The sequence below is a fragment of the Lactuca virosa genome, chromosome 8 (assembly GCF_052849685.1).
Source record: "Lactuca virosa cultivar CGN04683 chromosome 8, Lactuca_virosa_CGN04683_v6, whole genome shotgun sequence".
Classification (NCBI taxonomy): domain Eukaryota; kingdom Viridiplantae; phylum Streptophyta; class Magnoliopsida; order Asterales; family Asteraceae; genus Lactuca; species Lactuca virosa.
The window spans coordinates 34,570,967-34,586,145 of record NC_136433.1 but is presented as its reverse complement, the minus strand read 5'-3'; the positions used below and the strand labels follow the sequence as shown (position 1 = coordinate 34,586,145).

General features: G+C 34.2%; 2 protein-coding genes and 1 long non-coding RNA gene across 5 annotated transcripts; all 3 read right to left on the bottom strand.

Annotated features, from left to right (window-relative positions):
- Positions 1–2,233: 2,233 nt before the first annotated feature.
- LOC145134765 (putative protein phosphatase 2C 75) lies at positions 2,234–3,985 on the bottom strand. 2 transcript variants are annotated; one of them, XM_079069596.1, is made up of 4 exons: positions 3,412–3,985; positions 2,964–3,314; positions 2,766–2,871; positions 2,234–2,690 (listed from the first exon to the last, which is right to left on the bottom strand). In XM_079069596.1, the coding sequence occupies exons 1-4, from the start codon at positions 3,817–3,819 to the stop codon at positions 2,389–2,391; spliced, it is 1,167 nt and encodes a 388-aa protein (XP_078925722.1). In that variant the 5' UTR covers positions 3,820–3,985; the 3' UTR covers positions 2,234–2,388. The 2 variants fall into 2 exon arrangements, with proteins under 2 accessions (XP_078925722.1, XP_078925723.1); XM_079069597.1 differs by having other exon boundaries at positions 2,964–3,311; positions 3,412–3,978.
- A 751-nt stretch (positions 3,986–4,736) lies between these two features.
- LOC145132202 (P-loop NTPase domain-containing protein LPA1 homolog 1-like) lies at positions 4,737–7,445 on the bottom strand. 2 transcript variants are annotated; one of them, XM_079066915.1, is made up of 14 exons: positions 7,187–7,445; positions 6,949–7,032; positions 6,787–6,860; positions 6,676–6,709; positions 6,524–6,582; positions 6,332–6,446; positions 6,213–6,250; positions 6,031–6,128; positions 5,899–5,954; positions 5,625–5,820; positions 5,458–5,552; positions 5,325–5,381; positions 5,097–5,237; positions 4,737–4,968 (listed from the first exon to the last, which is right to left on the bottom strand). In XM_079066915.1, the coding sequence occupies exons 1-14, from the start codon at positions 7,364–7,366 to the stop codon at positions 4,906–4,908; spliced, it is 1,290 nt and encodes a 429-aa protein (XP_078923041.1). In that variant the 5' UTR covers positions 7,367–7,445; the 3' UTR covers positions 4,737–4,905. The 2 variants fall into 2 exon arrangements, with proteins under 2 accessions (XP_078923041.1, XP_078923042.1); XM_079066916.1 differs by having other exon boundaries at positions 6,031–6,053.
- Positions 7,446–8,613: 1,168 nt separating this feature from the next.
- On the bottom strand, positions 8,614–9,015 carry LOC145132203 (uncharacterized). Its single transcript, XR_013717896.1, has 2 exons — positions 8,865–9,015; positions 8,614–8,781 (listed from the first exon to the last, which is right to left on the bottom strand). It is a non-coding gene; the product is annotated as an uncharacterized LOC145132203 (long non-coding RNA).
- Positions 9,016–15,179: the final 6,164 nt, after the last annotated feature.

Below are 15,179 nucleotides of genomic sequence, written 5' to 3'. Positions count from 1 at the left end.
TACATAAATAGTCCATGTGATTTACCAAAATGTCACAAACTCAATCGTTACTTATTTTTTTTATGAACATGGTCTTTGTGGTTACCAAAACTTTCTTTTAATAAACCCGTGTAATACACGGGTTTCACACCTAGTATATATATATATATATATATATATATATATATATATATATATATATATATATATATATATATATATATATATATATATATATATATATATATATATAAAAGTCTAAATACATTTTAGAAACATATAGATGCATATACATATTTTTTTTTATAAGTATAATAACACATTTTTATGCTTAAAATCATATTTACATGTTTAAAATTATATAAAAACGCTTCATAATATATAAATAAGTTTGTATAGGTATACAATCGTGTATATATATATGTATTTATTCATTTTAAAATGTGTGTATATATATTTATACACATTCTTATGCATTTATTCATTTTTATACATTTTTTATGTATAAATACATAAAAAGATACATATTATACACACATTTTTTAAATGAGTAGATATATATACTCATGTTTGTATGCCTATACAAACTTATTTATAGATTATAAAATGTTTTTATGCAATTTTAAACATGTAAATACGATTTTAAAGGTATAAATACGTTTTTTATATGTATTTATGTGTTTAAAATAATAATAATAATAATATTAATAACAATAATAATAATAATAATAATAATAATAAGTTCAGAAACGTATATAATATATACAAGGTTTCAACAATTGCGTCAAGTATATTACATAGACTAGTGGTAAAGACGTTAGGGATTTATAGTAAAGGTCGGCGGTTCGATTCTTACAAGCTCCATTTGGTAAGCATTTACCCTCAGTTAAATCAGTTTATACTATTATGTAGAATTAATAAGCAATATATACATGAAAATAAAGATGAACAAACGACCTGTTGGACCGGACCGGACCGGAAAAAAACTGAGACCTATCCCGAACCGAACCGGATATTCTTATAAGTGGACCGGTTTTTTGGTTTTGTTTTTTACAATAACCGGGTTTCGGGTTCGGACCGGACCCGAAATAAGATTTTTAACCCGGTCCGGACCGAAAAACCAAAGGTTATTAGATTTTTTAAGGATGTACATTGAATTGACATTTTTGTGACAAAATATTAAATCACGTTGAAATTTTTGTGACAAAATAAATTTTAAAACTTAACATATGCAATTTTCAAAAAATCATATCAACCAAACTTGTAATATACCGCAAAGTGTTAATTTTTATCAAACCAAATTAGATAAATAGTATTCACGTTTTACAAAAAGTCATATATTTAGCCTCCAATATTTTTTTTGGTGAAGATGGTGTATATATGGTTTTAAAGTCTTGCGATTGGTCCTTATGGTTTGGTAATCGGAACCGGACAGAAACTGTAAACAACACTGTCAAAGTGTAAGTCGGTAACCCGAAACCCGGTTTGGTACCTGAAACCGGACCGGACCGAAACCAAACCCAATACAATCTAAACCGATCCGGTTTTCGAGTAAGGTAAATCACGATTTCCTGTCTTCGGGCCGGTTCGGTCTGGGTTCGACCCGTTGCTCATCCCTACATGAAAATGTCTTTCGGCTTGGTGATAACAATGCATGCCTATTGTGTGTGAAGTCTCGGCAGGTTCATATTCCTCCCATACGCCATATTTTTCTTATCCACTTACTGATCCACATAGTCGCCGATGTGGCTACCACGTCACCTTCATGTCCTAGTGGACACCACATAGACCTGATCCACATAGTCGCCGATGTGGCTACCACGTCACCTTCATGTCATTGTCACCTTCATGTCCTAGTGGGCACCACATAGACCTGATCTACATAGTCGCCGATGTGGCTACCACGTCACCTTCATGTCATTGTCAGCACCACATAGACCGGTAACCTATATACAAGGTAAACGATAAGGGGCAAAATTTAACAAATCTTCTCTTATATTAGGCTTTTAACGCACCTAAAGTTGTCTTAAGGACAAAACCAACAAAAGTTGGAAAACTTGAGTCAGAAGAGATGGTTTGATCCTCTTATTAATTTTTTTTTCTCGAACCAAGAGAAGCTTGGAAGCAACCTGCTATCGATATCGATAGGCAAAGACTTTTATATCAATAAACCTATAAACTAAACTAGTAGCACTTTAAAAATAAAAGTAATTGTTTTAAATAAGCAATTCATTTTTTAAAAAACTGAATGAAACCATACAATAGAGTGCAATTTTTGCTTAAACTTTCTAACACATTAATTAAGAAAAAAAGAGTCTATTTGTGCATATAATTCTCTCTGGCTAAACCTTATTTACAGGACTTGATTCATATCCACGTCCAAAATCCAAAATTTGGTTTGTAGAAATATCAGTTCCTCAAATCAATAACTATGACGCTGATGTTATCGGTGCTCCGACGTCCCAAAGCCAGACGTACCAGCAACGTCGCTGCTGAATTGGTCCTGCATCCAGCGGCGGCCCCTTCATCTGCTTCAATCCGAGGCTCCTGGTTCTCCACAAGACATTCGTGAACTATCTTACAAACCAATTCACTCGAAACAACATCCCATAATCCGTCACTCGCTACTATCAAACATTCATCTCCGGCTTCTCGTCTTGTCACCGTGATTTCAGGTTCAGACGTTACCCACTGTTTCAGAACCCTATCTCCTGTCAATTCGTACTACATCTAATCAACAATTCTTCATGTTTAATTTCAATTCCATTCCCGATTTTAAAACTAACCTATTGCTCGGGACATCGCAAGGATTCCTTCCACTCGTGCTCCATCTGCAAACATGATTCGGCCTCCACGACTTTCGATTCTTGCTCGTTCGTCTTCCCTATCAGGCTGGAATCAACACAGTACGAACCAATTTCATAACAATCGTCTTTCAAAAATTGAATTATTGGAAAGAAGTAATGTTTGGGGATGTTATTTACCTTATGGTCGACGGAAAGGGGTATGGCCCTGGTGTTACGGCAGAGGACGGCGCGTGAGTCTCCGCAGTTTGCCACAAATATGTACTCCTTCGTCAGAATCGACACCACCGCCGTCGATCCTATGAAAGACAACTGCGGAATGCATCTACAGATATTGGAACTACTACTCAGTCCACCACACAGACACAATTTCATCGAGATCTCATCTATCCTCTGGAAACTCCGCTTAATCGCCGTCTTCCATAGCTCTTCGCCACCACTACTATCCGGCTTGTCTCCAGTTACCTTCATCCCCATCAACTCCTCCTCCATGATAACGTGCATCTTCTCTTTACACAATGCTGATACCTGCTAAGCAAATTTAATTGCATATTCAATTCTGTCATTTCAACAAAAAGTTACTTTTCGAAAATTCAAAGTACTTGTGAAAAACAGGGGAGAGGTTTACGTGACGGCCGCCATGTCCATCGAACACACCGAAGAAATGCACTGGTCGGAAACCGTTGATCTCCGGCCGGCATAAGTTCGTCCGAACTGAAACTTCGTCTTCCATTTCACGCTGCCTACCGACCACCGACATGATGCCATGCGGCGGCGGCGGCGGCGTCTCCATGATGCTAATCAAACTCCTGATCGCAGCCGTGGGGGTAGAAGTCGTCGGGATATCGCTAGTCGTATGTGCCGCACAGTACTTCTGATGTTCATCTTCCCTAGCGATAACCGATAAACCGGACGCACCTGCGGCCATCCTCCTCATGGCCATCCTCCTCCGTCGTCGCTCACGGCAGTTATCCGGCGAATCTTCATCTTCGTCACTCACCATGACACTCTTGCAACTACCGTAAACTCGCTTCATTATCGTTCAGAGACAAAATCTAAGCCTTCAATCATCTCTGAGAAAAAAATTGAAAAAATATATGAAAACACACAGGTGTCAACTGAAAATATAGTGGGAGTTAACTCGTGCAATGCGACGAGCAACGTGGTAAACTCTGGTGCATCTGTCGTGGAACCCTGCTCAACTCAACGGGCAGGGTGACTGAGTTGCCCGACCTGACCGATGACCGACCTCGGGGGTGTAGGATGATGACACGTGGAAAACGTGATGTTTGAGAGTATATGATGAATGTGTCATATTGTATCAGGAAATAGTGGAAGGTGGACACCTGTCAGCTGAAATCTGAGTAAAGCTAAGTTTAGGAGTCACATGTGGGCCTTTGTTTGTTTTGTTTTTTTTTTTTTAAGTTTATAAGATAAAGAAAAAATAGGATTTTCCTTGCGCTTTATGAAGATGGGGCAAAATAATCATTTTGTTTTGAATTTAATGGAGCTCCTAACCTTGCAACAAAACTACTCTTTAGGACCATCCGAAAACCATAACTTTTGATTTACCACATCTACTAAGCTTGTAATTAACTCTTATTTAAATATCAAAGTTTTATTATTATTATTATTATTATTATTATTATTATTATTTTTAAGTGTAGCAAACATCTTTACTAATATAACTTTCTAATGAACAGAGGTGGTAGTGATCTATTAAGGCAACTACATGCTCTAGGAGAGGCCGAATCATCGTGAAAGTGTAGAATTTGGGTGATTTAGTACAGTTTGTGTGTTTCTTCCATTGGTATAAAAAAGTCATATTGTTTGATTGCAAATTACAATCCAACAAAGAAGAATATGACCCCAAAAATGTGGTTCTAAAGAAGCAAACTGTAAGCGACTTATGAATATTAATACCATCCATCCTAATGAAGCATGCAACAATGGTTCGTTTACAACAACATAATAATAATAATAATAATAATAGAAAAACAAGTTTCAAGATCAGAACCGAATTTAATGCTACAAAACATCTATACTTACAATAAAAAAAAAAAAAAAAAAAAAAAAAAAAAAAAACTCAATTAACAAAACAAACAGCTTCCCAAGATATTAATTAACTTCCACCTGTCTGATTACTGCTTCCTTTTGTGGCAGACGATATACCTTGCTCAATACACTAAACAAAAAAAATGAAAATTAACAAATATTATTACCAACTATAGTTCATGGTAATTTCAAAATACTTTTGACTTATTGAGTTTATATTTAAGCACACATTATGCTCTTCTTTTTTTATATTTATACCTGAAGAAGATGATTATGCAGCCAATCAAGAGTTTGTGGGAAAGTTGTAGCAGATATATTAGCAACTGTTAATCCATGTGATTTGAATGAGCACAGATAATCTTGAATGATTTTTAAGTTGTTAATCACTTTATCTTTTTCCTGAAAACATTCAAAAAAAAAAAAAAAACTCAATATATATTATTTTCCTAGATCAAAAGTAAACAATAAATCTTTATAAGTTGACACCTGGATTGGATACTTATCACTGAATTTTCTGCTAGATATCCACTCTTCTAGTAGTGCCTGCAGTTGACAAGAACAAGTGACGTTTTTTATTTTGAAAAAAGTAAAATGAAAATGGATTATTTATAAGCTTTACTTTATGATCAAATTCTGCCATCTTAAGGACTATAGGAATTATTACTGGCTCAGTGACCCCTGATTTTTCTCTTCTTAGAATAGGCTTATTGTCATCTGAATGGCCAAAATAAGAAATTAGAAAAACCAAAAAAATTAAAATTAAAATTAAGAGCTAAGTTTGACTACCAGCAGCCTGGTCAACAATATGAACAGATCTGACCCCGTCCGAAACTTTATCCGACTCTTCACCAATTGCTTTTGTCTTGGAAATTTCAGCATTATTTTCTGTGTCTTTTAAGTCATTTTCATCTGTTTTTGAAGCCTTATGTGGTGATTTGTTCTCTTCGTCCATTAAATATATACTAGGATCCACATGCATCCCCTGGCAAGGGCAAAAAGGTCAATATTTGTATCTACATGAATTGCCATAAAAAATATATATTTATGTACTCTTTGTTACCTCAATGATGATCGGCTTCCCATCTTTCATTGCTTTCTTTAAATCACCAGCCAAACCTATGACAAAACAAAAGAAAATCCTATAATGTTTACAAAAGAAAAAACAATTTGGTTTAAACAAAAAGTACATTACCTTTTCGAACGATCCTACATTCTCTGCAAAATTCAGTAATTAGCTCCTCTGATGAACTAAAGTCTCGTGCCCAAATAGGTGAAGATGTCAAAGGTGCACTGAGAAAAGTTAAAGGGGTATACTATATGGTATTTTGTATTGTGTATAAAGTTGTCATATATAAGTGTTGATATGTTACATACTCTGTTGATGTTCTTAGCAATTCATAGACCATATCCGTCTGTAACATCAAGAAAAATGAAATTATGTGTTTATGTATTTGAAATATAGAAAAAAAAAGGGACATCAAGATTCACCTCACCTGTAAAACATTTGGCAAGTTTAGCCTTTGACCAAGCTGGGTAGCAATTGTTGACTTTCCAACACATGCTGTGCCACATACAAGAATAACTAATGGTACTCGCTGATGGTGAAATCTACAAAAGGTATAAATACAGAAGAAAGATTTAATTACTAAATTAAGAATTTATAAAAGGGGACAAAAGGGAAATACCTTGTCATCATCTTGTAACGATTTATATATTCTTGCCCATAGCCCCGCCTTTCCATGAGCTGCAATCAAAGTCATAATTATGGTAGTTATGCCTTTGAATTGAAAGTGGCATACTGTAAAAACTCAGACATGGCTAAAATGGATATATATACCTTAAACAAATTAGCTTCCAGATCAGATTGAGAGCTGCAAAAAACTAATATATGAGATTTAAAGAGACATGTGTTAAGGTAGTATTCGGAGGATGTAATATGATGACATACACGTCCAGAAGGCTATTATCTATGAGCAGCTTCTTGAGTTCAAGGGCAATTTTTAGAGCGACATGATTAGGAATCTGAAAACAAAAACACTATGATGTTTAACTTAAAACTTTATTGGAATGATAATACGAAGAATAAGTAACAAAGAAAGGACGAAAACACCTTAGTAACAGTCAACATTCTGCTAAGCAAAAATCTAGAGAGGACATAGTAGTGATCAGCATTATCACCCAACCATACTTTCACCTGAAAACAAAGAAACAAAACCTATAAGTACCAACGCAGTCGTTTACATCTATCTATACATAGCTAAGGAGATAAACTAATGTAAAATTAACTACAGTTATATATATCACAACAAGAAGTAGGAAGAAATTTAAGGATTAGAGAAGCAACAAACCTTGACGAAATCGTATTTCGAGGAACCATTACGAGTGGCGATTGGCAAAGGGAAGTCATTAGTAGTTTGTTGCTTCTCCGATTCTTCGTCTTCTGGAAGGAATACTCTGTTTGAAAAAGATGAATTTGCTTCGGTAGTTCCGCTAGGGCTTGCAATTAACACTGATTTGTCCTTCTTCATCGTCTGGTTTTAAGCTCCGATCATAAATCAGTGGGGAAAACAGTGATCAGAGGTCGTGATTTATATATGTTCTTTCACTCTAGATCAATAGAGATGATTTAAGAAGCTAAAAATGAATAAGGGATTTTAACATGAGGAGAAATCAATTTTTATAACACACTGGAAGTAGATTTTAACATGAGGAGAAAGTTACATCTTTTGTTCGTGTCTCCGGGGCGAGAAAATTTTTTATGCCCATATATATATAAAAATTACAAAATAAAAAATACAATAAATTTTATAATCAACCAAATAAAACAAACAAAAACATACAACTCACCCGAGGTTTGCTTATATTTGCCTATATTTCTGACTTAGTGCATTTTTTGAAGCAAAACATCTCTAATTTTACAATAATCAATATTTTGTTGTCTCTAGAAGTCGGAAATCTAGTTAGAAAGGATCTTTAGACAACAAAGTCAGAAATATAGCTCCTGCTTCACATCACATAAACAATAAACAATAACGCAAATGTTTATAAAGGTTATTCAGACAACACATATTGAACTCTAACCAAATTTGAAATAAAACTCACCAGAATCTTAAAATTGGATTTCTGAAATAGTATATACAAATCAGATTAGGAGAAAACATATTCGAAACATATATAAACAGATTTCGAAATATACAAATCTGATTTCTGAAAGAGTTCAAACTTAGAGAAAACAGTACAACTCACCCAAATCTGTGTACAGAAACAACACCACCCAAATCAGATACAAAATCCAATAAGTAAAAATAAATCCAACTTATGAAACAAAGCTAGATAAACACATATTTCAAATAAACTCACCCAAATCTACTTTCAGAAACAACAAAACCCAAATCTGATTTATGAAACAATAAAGAAAATGATACACAAATGAAAATCCAAAAGACTTTGAGGCTTTCACTCTTTTTTCCTGTAATCAAATAGAGTAGAAACAGATAAATATAAAAATAATTTGATTTCTGAAACAAATCCCAAATAGAATGAAGTCATTCAATAGTTTGAATCTCAGTCTGATGTCTTTTAAAATTAGGAGAGCACAAAAACTCATCCAAGATAAAGGCTTTGATGCTACTTGTTATTTTAAATCTCAACCTATTTCAAGTTTCATACTCTCATTCCATTTCTGAAAGTAACTTTTGAAAACGAGTTAAATAAGAAAGTGATCAGATTTTTGAAGAAACCTGAATTAAATAAACACAGATTTCGAATGAACTCACCCAAATTTGATTTCTGAAACAACCAACAAGAAACGAATCACGCCCAAATCAGTGAACCACTAAATCAGAACTTCAGAATCGGCTTTGATGTATCAGATTAGAGAAAACGGGACTTTAAAAACGGACTAGAGCAGAGAAATCGCTTCTACATCGGGACTAAGTGTCGACTGATAAAAAAGAAATTGAGATTTGAGAGCTGTGTGTTATTGATTATAGACTGGAAGGGAGAAATAGAGAAATCAAATCTTACTTTTTAGTTATTGGAGGCGTTTCTAGGTAAGGCAATGTCGCATTGATTTCTCCCATTGAAAGAAGCCAACATACCAGGCGAGAGGCGACGTTTGGTTTGTCCGCATGATCGATGAGATGAGACGATGACTCTTCATTTGTTTGGCGTCTGCTTTCCTTCTCACGATTACAAAACAAAATATGGGCTAAGTGTTTGGGCCATATGTATACAGACCATTTTGATGCCCTTAAAATGCCCTGGCCCTAAGCCCAAGCCGCCCATGTATTGTGCCGGCCCTGCGTGTCTCTTTTTGTTTTGTTGATTTCTTATACTACTTTTTCACACTTTTCGTCTCTCCATGGCTTAAGTATAACAATCTAAATTATAAAAATAAAAATTGTTATATTATAAAATACTGTGATAAAGGTTTAACCTCATATAACGAAGAATATAAAATGGATTCTTAGCATAACCTAAATCTTAAAAAAAATATATTTAGAGTTGTTTGGAAGGATCTGAATTTTTAAGATTTAAATTTTTAAGAGGGTCTGAATTTTTAACATGTTTGGTTGTAACCTCTGAATTGATGTGATGAATTATAAAATGACCATTTTACCCCTCTGTATTCTTTTTTGTTGAATGCAAAGTTTTAGGTTTATAAAATAACTGCATCAACTTCTTGAACAATTATAAAAAATATATATAAACACCTTACAAAATCAAATTTAAAACACAAATCCAAATGAAAAAGGTTCAAACTTCACATTTTACCAACAATTAATCAACAAATCATGATTAAAATTAACGAAATCATTTGTTTTTCATACATAATGAACAACTTTTTATAAAATTGTTTTATCTAACATCATCTTTCAGCAACAAGAAAAAAAAATCAAAAACATCAGAAGGATTACAAATGTTCCATTTTGTTTACAACATCAGAACATCAGCTTTCATTGATCTTTCAAGCTACAAGAAAATAACATCTATGATTAGCAACCATCTTTAATGTCAGATTACAAATGTTCCATTTGTTTATCGTGGATAATTGACTTTTTCATATGCTTTTTTTGTTTTCGTCCGACATTATTTGAATTAAACCAATGAAAGGTGTCTTTAATGGATGATTCTGGTTGACAATAGGCGGTGCTAGAATGCACAACTTTTTCCAGCTTCATCGTTTGCTTGTTTCCATACAAAAAAGTAACAATTTTGACTTAGAAGCAAATAAGATACAACCCACCATCAAGCACTATCCAGCCACCATAACCAACACAACCACCATAGCCATTAATCCAAATCCAACATTACCCTCATTCACTCTAACCTGAACCACCGAACACCACCCACACAACCACCATAACATCAAAAATTCAACATCAAAAATTCGAGCATAACATCAAGACCTAATTTCGATTTTCGATTTCTGAGTTTGGGGGGAAATAAGGAAGAAACAGAAGAAGAGAAACGAGCACATTCTGATTTCGATTTTCGCAGAAGAAGAGAAACGAACCTGCTTTAGAGTACAATCCGAAAAAATGCGTCAGAGAAGGACCGGGTGCGGCGGCGGCGGAGATTTGGTGGTGAAGGGAAGCAGATGCACACGGAAGAAGATAAGAAGAGGCGTGTTTTGTTCGATCGTGGTTTAGGGCAAAATAGGAAACACGCCCTTTTTTAAAAATCCAGACTTTGTTCAATATCTGGAAAATTAAGAGGCATTTACAATTTTAAGATGTAAAAAATAAGATGCAAACAAACGATCTGAATAAGATGCAAAATAGGAAACAAACGCCCTTTTATGTTTTGGTCATTTTCCTTTTTTTTTGTACGCAATATACCATCGAACTTGTTGTTTGTGTTCAGAATAACCTTTTTGACCGGCTATCACTTGTGATAGCCAATCAAAAGGGTTATGGTGAACACAAACAATAAGTTCGATGATATATCGCATATAAAAAAAAGGGACCAAATGTGAACAAAATCTGAGTTATTTTCCTAAATCCTAATGAGTATTAGTCTAACCCTAATCGTTGACATCTCCCACAATTTGATCGGATGAGTCGATTAAACTGGAAAAATAAACAAAAGAACAAAACATAAAAACATAAAAGAAGACAACAACAATGGTAGTGGTAGAGCTCCGACGATGGAGACTAACAGTGACAACTCATCGGAGAAGAAGATAGAATAAGTAGCGGCCAGAGGCGGTTCCGTTGTAGAATAAGAGAGAGTCGGCGACTGTGATGACGGTCATAGAGCCGACATCACAGGAGTCCGGAGAAAAGTAGAGAGAGAGAAAGATGACTAGAGCTACAACGGACAAAGCCAATTCCAATGAGATTGGCGACTGCAATGTTGATAGATAGAAAAAGAGAGGTGGAGGGAGAGAGAGACGATTTTGGATCAAAGGTTTCCCGACGCAGAAGGTGTCATCGGCAAGAAGCAACAACATCGAAAGAGGCTGACTCGGAAAAGAGATTCGGAGAAGAAGAGGCCCGCCTAGGAGATCTGGGCCATCTTAGGACTACTAGAGGAGGTCGTCAGTGGAAGAAGTCAAGGAAAGATGTTTGGTTTGGTCCGACAACAGTATTATTATTTAGGAAGAGAAATAAGAAATAGAGAAATATTGAGCATAATGTAGGCACCTCTGATGACTATTAGAGGATTTTGTCAGTAGAATAAGTCGAGGAAAGAGCTTCAGTCTGTCGGCAGAGGAGAAAGAAGAAATGGAAACATATTGAGCATAATAAAGGCACCTCTGACGACTATTATAGGAGGTCGTGGGAGGTGGAGGGCAGCAGCTGCATGATGTGGTCAACAGTAAGGTTTTCACCTAGAGCTCTGATACCATGTTATATTATAAAATGCTTTGATATTCCTCCATCATATTGATGGGTTTTATAGGTTACAAAAACTATGTGCTTGCAAAATTTCACTTAACGCTTAAGGGCACATGCAACCTAAATGATCTATGTTATACACTTTAAATGCAACATACTATGAACAACAAAACTAAATGAACGCTAATATAATCAAAATATAATACAAGATTTGGGGTTACATACCTTTGATTTGTTGTAGAAAACAAATCACTTCGCTCCTTCATTTGAAGAGCTTTGAAAGTTAGCACTAAAAGGATTATGTCTCTAATGACTCACACCCAAACCCTAGAACTAGAAGACAAGTGAGGAGAGAGTATGAGATGTATAATTTTCGTTTATATTCCTCTACGAAAAAGTATCCCCAAAATTTGATGCCCAAGAGGACATATTTATAGTTTAGGTAACTTGGAGGCAAAACCAGATTTGAATTAATTAAATAATAGATTTAATCTCAATTCAAATCATTTCCTTATTAGCATCCAGGAGGCTTCTGAAAACCCTAGAAGAGCTCCCAAAACCGTCCTCCCTTGGATGGTTATAGAATCGCCTCTTCTGTTCAACTATTTAACAATTACAATTCACCTCTCGCACCTTTATTTAATTTCAATTAGTCCTGAATTAATTCCAGATTAATTTTGATTAATAATTAATCAATTCTAATTGATTTCATATTAATTTAGTAATCATATAAATTAAAAAATCAATTATTTAACAATTGATCTCATATTAATTTATTAATCACATAATAAATTAACAAATCAACTATCTATTTCCAATTAATTAATCATATGATATATTAACTGTAACAACCCGTTGTTTTGAATTAATAAAAGTATATACTACAAGCCTGTACAAGTAAATTCACAACCTAATTTGTTATTAAGGGAATTTTAAATGCCAAGAGTACATGTTTATTTAAACCTAAGCTAAATTAGGGTGTTATAAATAAACATAAGTTGAAATACTAAGGGTCTAAATCATAAATAAACCTCACATAGGTGTTTTCGCCCAAAATAATTAAATGAATATATGGTTTACGGTTTGGAAATGTTCCAAGTGGGGTTTTCGTTGACCAATTCCGAAAACACCCCCTTTCTTAAATGCTAAATCCGAAAACCCACCCTTTTAGAAGGCCTTGGGCGTAAACCCTTTTCACCATTGACCTCAAATCCGAAAACACCCTTCCCCTTTGACCTTAGGAACTAAAACTCTTTTCCCTTAGGCCCATTTAGGGCGAAAACTCATTTAGGGGCCCATTATGAAATGTAAACCCTCTTCCTTGTGGACCTTAAGGGCGAAAAATCAATTACTTGGAGATATTAGATTCGAAAACCCCCTTTAATATATATTGTTTCATCCGTAAACACCCTTAAATATTTAATATCTTATCCTAATTCAGCTTCCCTAGATGATAATTACATTTACCAACGCAAACGTCAACTCAACCTCTTATCCCTTCCTTCATATATAAGTCACAACTTAGGTTAAATTCTCATTCTTACAATCTGTAAACGAAAAACACTTTCATTCCATCCTTTCTCAAGAAGCAAAGATCAAACCTCCCTGGAACATATTTGAAGATCCATCCTTAGAGTACTATTATAAGTTATTCTCATATATTTAGAGTTTTGTGAGACATTGTATTATTTAACCACCTTATTCACACATTAATATGTGTTTAAACATTAGGATACGGTTATCGTTTCGTGTCCTAAATCGAAGTTCACCGTTTCTATTCCGTAATCAACCCCGTTATTACACTCGAGGTGAGTTCATACCCCTACATTTTCATAACTTTTTTCTATGTTTTAGGGGGGGGAATACAAGTAAAACACAAGAAACTTGTGTAAATAAACAAATTATGGTTCTATATTTTATTACGTTAAAGTATCTTTACATAGAAATATCAAACATGTGAAACAACGTTATTACCAAATTTACAAACGATCACATGCAAAATACATTCAAACGAAACAATTATCATTTTCAACGGAATATCATCTTTTAAACTATATTAAGTATAGTTTGAGAAACATTCACATCATTTTACCCTTTTAGGGCAAAGAAACGATTATATAAAAATATAATTATTTTTATATATTATAAACATAATGAAATGAGTAATAATTTCATGTATAAACAATTTTCATTAACAAAACGCGTACCTCGTTGGAAATTTGTGAGGTATTCGTCTTCATCGTACCTACCAAAGGTATCCGTAGAAGTCCTGTTTTATAACCAGAGTCTCCTCCCGGAGAGCGTGATACTTATGTATATATCTATACGGGATTGATGATCTCGCACCCTGGCTGTTAGCTACAGCACAACAGCAGGTTATGGGTGACAAACGTCATATCATTTTGACGCTTGAAGAACGTCGAGGCAGGTAATTCATTAATAGCACGGTTATGAAAACTCACATGATAAACGACAATACGTTATTTTTACGTGAAATCGATAGTACGCTTATTTTATGTAAACATCCAACTCTTCAAACGGTTTTATTCACAAATAAAACTACATGTTGTTAAATTAAGTATGACATTTATACTTACACTTTCGGTCTTGGACAATATAAGACTACAACCCAATTTTACGGAAAATATAGGATTTTTCGGGATAGATGTGATTACTTTACAAACAAACAGTTTACAAATCAACTTTACGGAAAATATAGGATTTTTCGGATAGATACGATTACTTTACAGATAAACAGTTTACAAATAAGCTTTATGGAAAATATAGGATTTTTCGGGATAAACACTCTCATTTTACAAACAAACGAATTACAACTCATTTTATAGAAAATATCAGATTTTCTAGAAACAAATGCTTATGAACTCACCAACTTAAATGTTAACACTTTTTCTCAAATAACTTGTATTCTCAGGAAATCAGTAAAAACAGGTTAGCAACAACTTTTGAAGATTTGACGCTAAGACGTTAAACAAAACTTTTGAACATCATATTGTAATAGACTTTTGGAAACATGTAACGTTGATGTAACTTTTCTATTATGTATATGATGGTTGTGTTTACTTTCTTTACTATTCAATTGTTATGATACTGCACATGACGTCCTCCGCCCCGAACGTTTCCGCCATTCAGGTTTGGGGGTGTGACATTAACAAATCATTTCCTCATAATTTCCAATTAGTTTATTAATCATATGATAATCTAATAAATTTATCCTCTCTACAAATGTCATTTTAATCAAGTTCTAGTTATGAGGACAACCCAAAAAGGATTTTGTTTCTAATTACAAAAAGTATACACATTTAGTTATGAACTTAGACACCTTAATCCAAAACATACATTATACTGAGGGTTTAGCTTCATATAAAAATAATACAAAATGGGCTCTTGGCCTAACCTTAATCCTATTAGGTATTAGCCTAACCCTAATCAATAACAAAAATAATGTCACTTTAGTCCGACCAATTTTTGTATTTGG

Excerpts from the sequence above, each read along its gene's own strand:
- LOC145134765 (XM_079069596.1), bottom strand. The coding sequence starts at position 3,819 with ATGAAGCGAGTTTACGGTAGTTGCAAGAGTGTCATGGTGAGTGACGAA. Across the intron at positions 3,315-3,411 it reads ATGGACATGGCGGCCGTCAC|CAGGTATCAGCATTGTGTAA; the intron begins GTAAACCTCTCC and ends AAATTTGCTTAG. Across the intron at positions 2,872-2,963 it reads CCCTTTCCGTCGACCATAAG|CCTGATAGGGAAGACGAACG; the intron begins GTAAATAACATC and ends TGTTGATTCCAG.
- LOC145132202 (XM_079066915.1), bottom strand. The coding sequence starts at position 7,366 with ATGAAGAAGGACAAATCAGTGTTAATTGCAAGCCCTAGCGGAACTACC. Across the intron at positions 6,861-6,948 it reads GAATGTTGACTGTTACTAAG|ATTCCTAATCATGTCGCTCT; the intron begins GTGTTTTCGTCC and ends TTTTGTTTTCAG. Across the intron at positions 5,955-6,030 it reads ATGTAGGATCGTTCGAAAAG|GTTTGGCTGGTGATTTAAAG; the intron begins GTAATGTACTTT and ends GTTTTGTCATAG.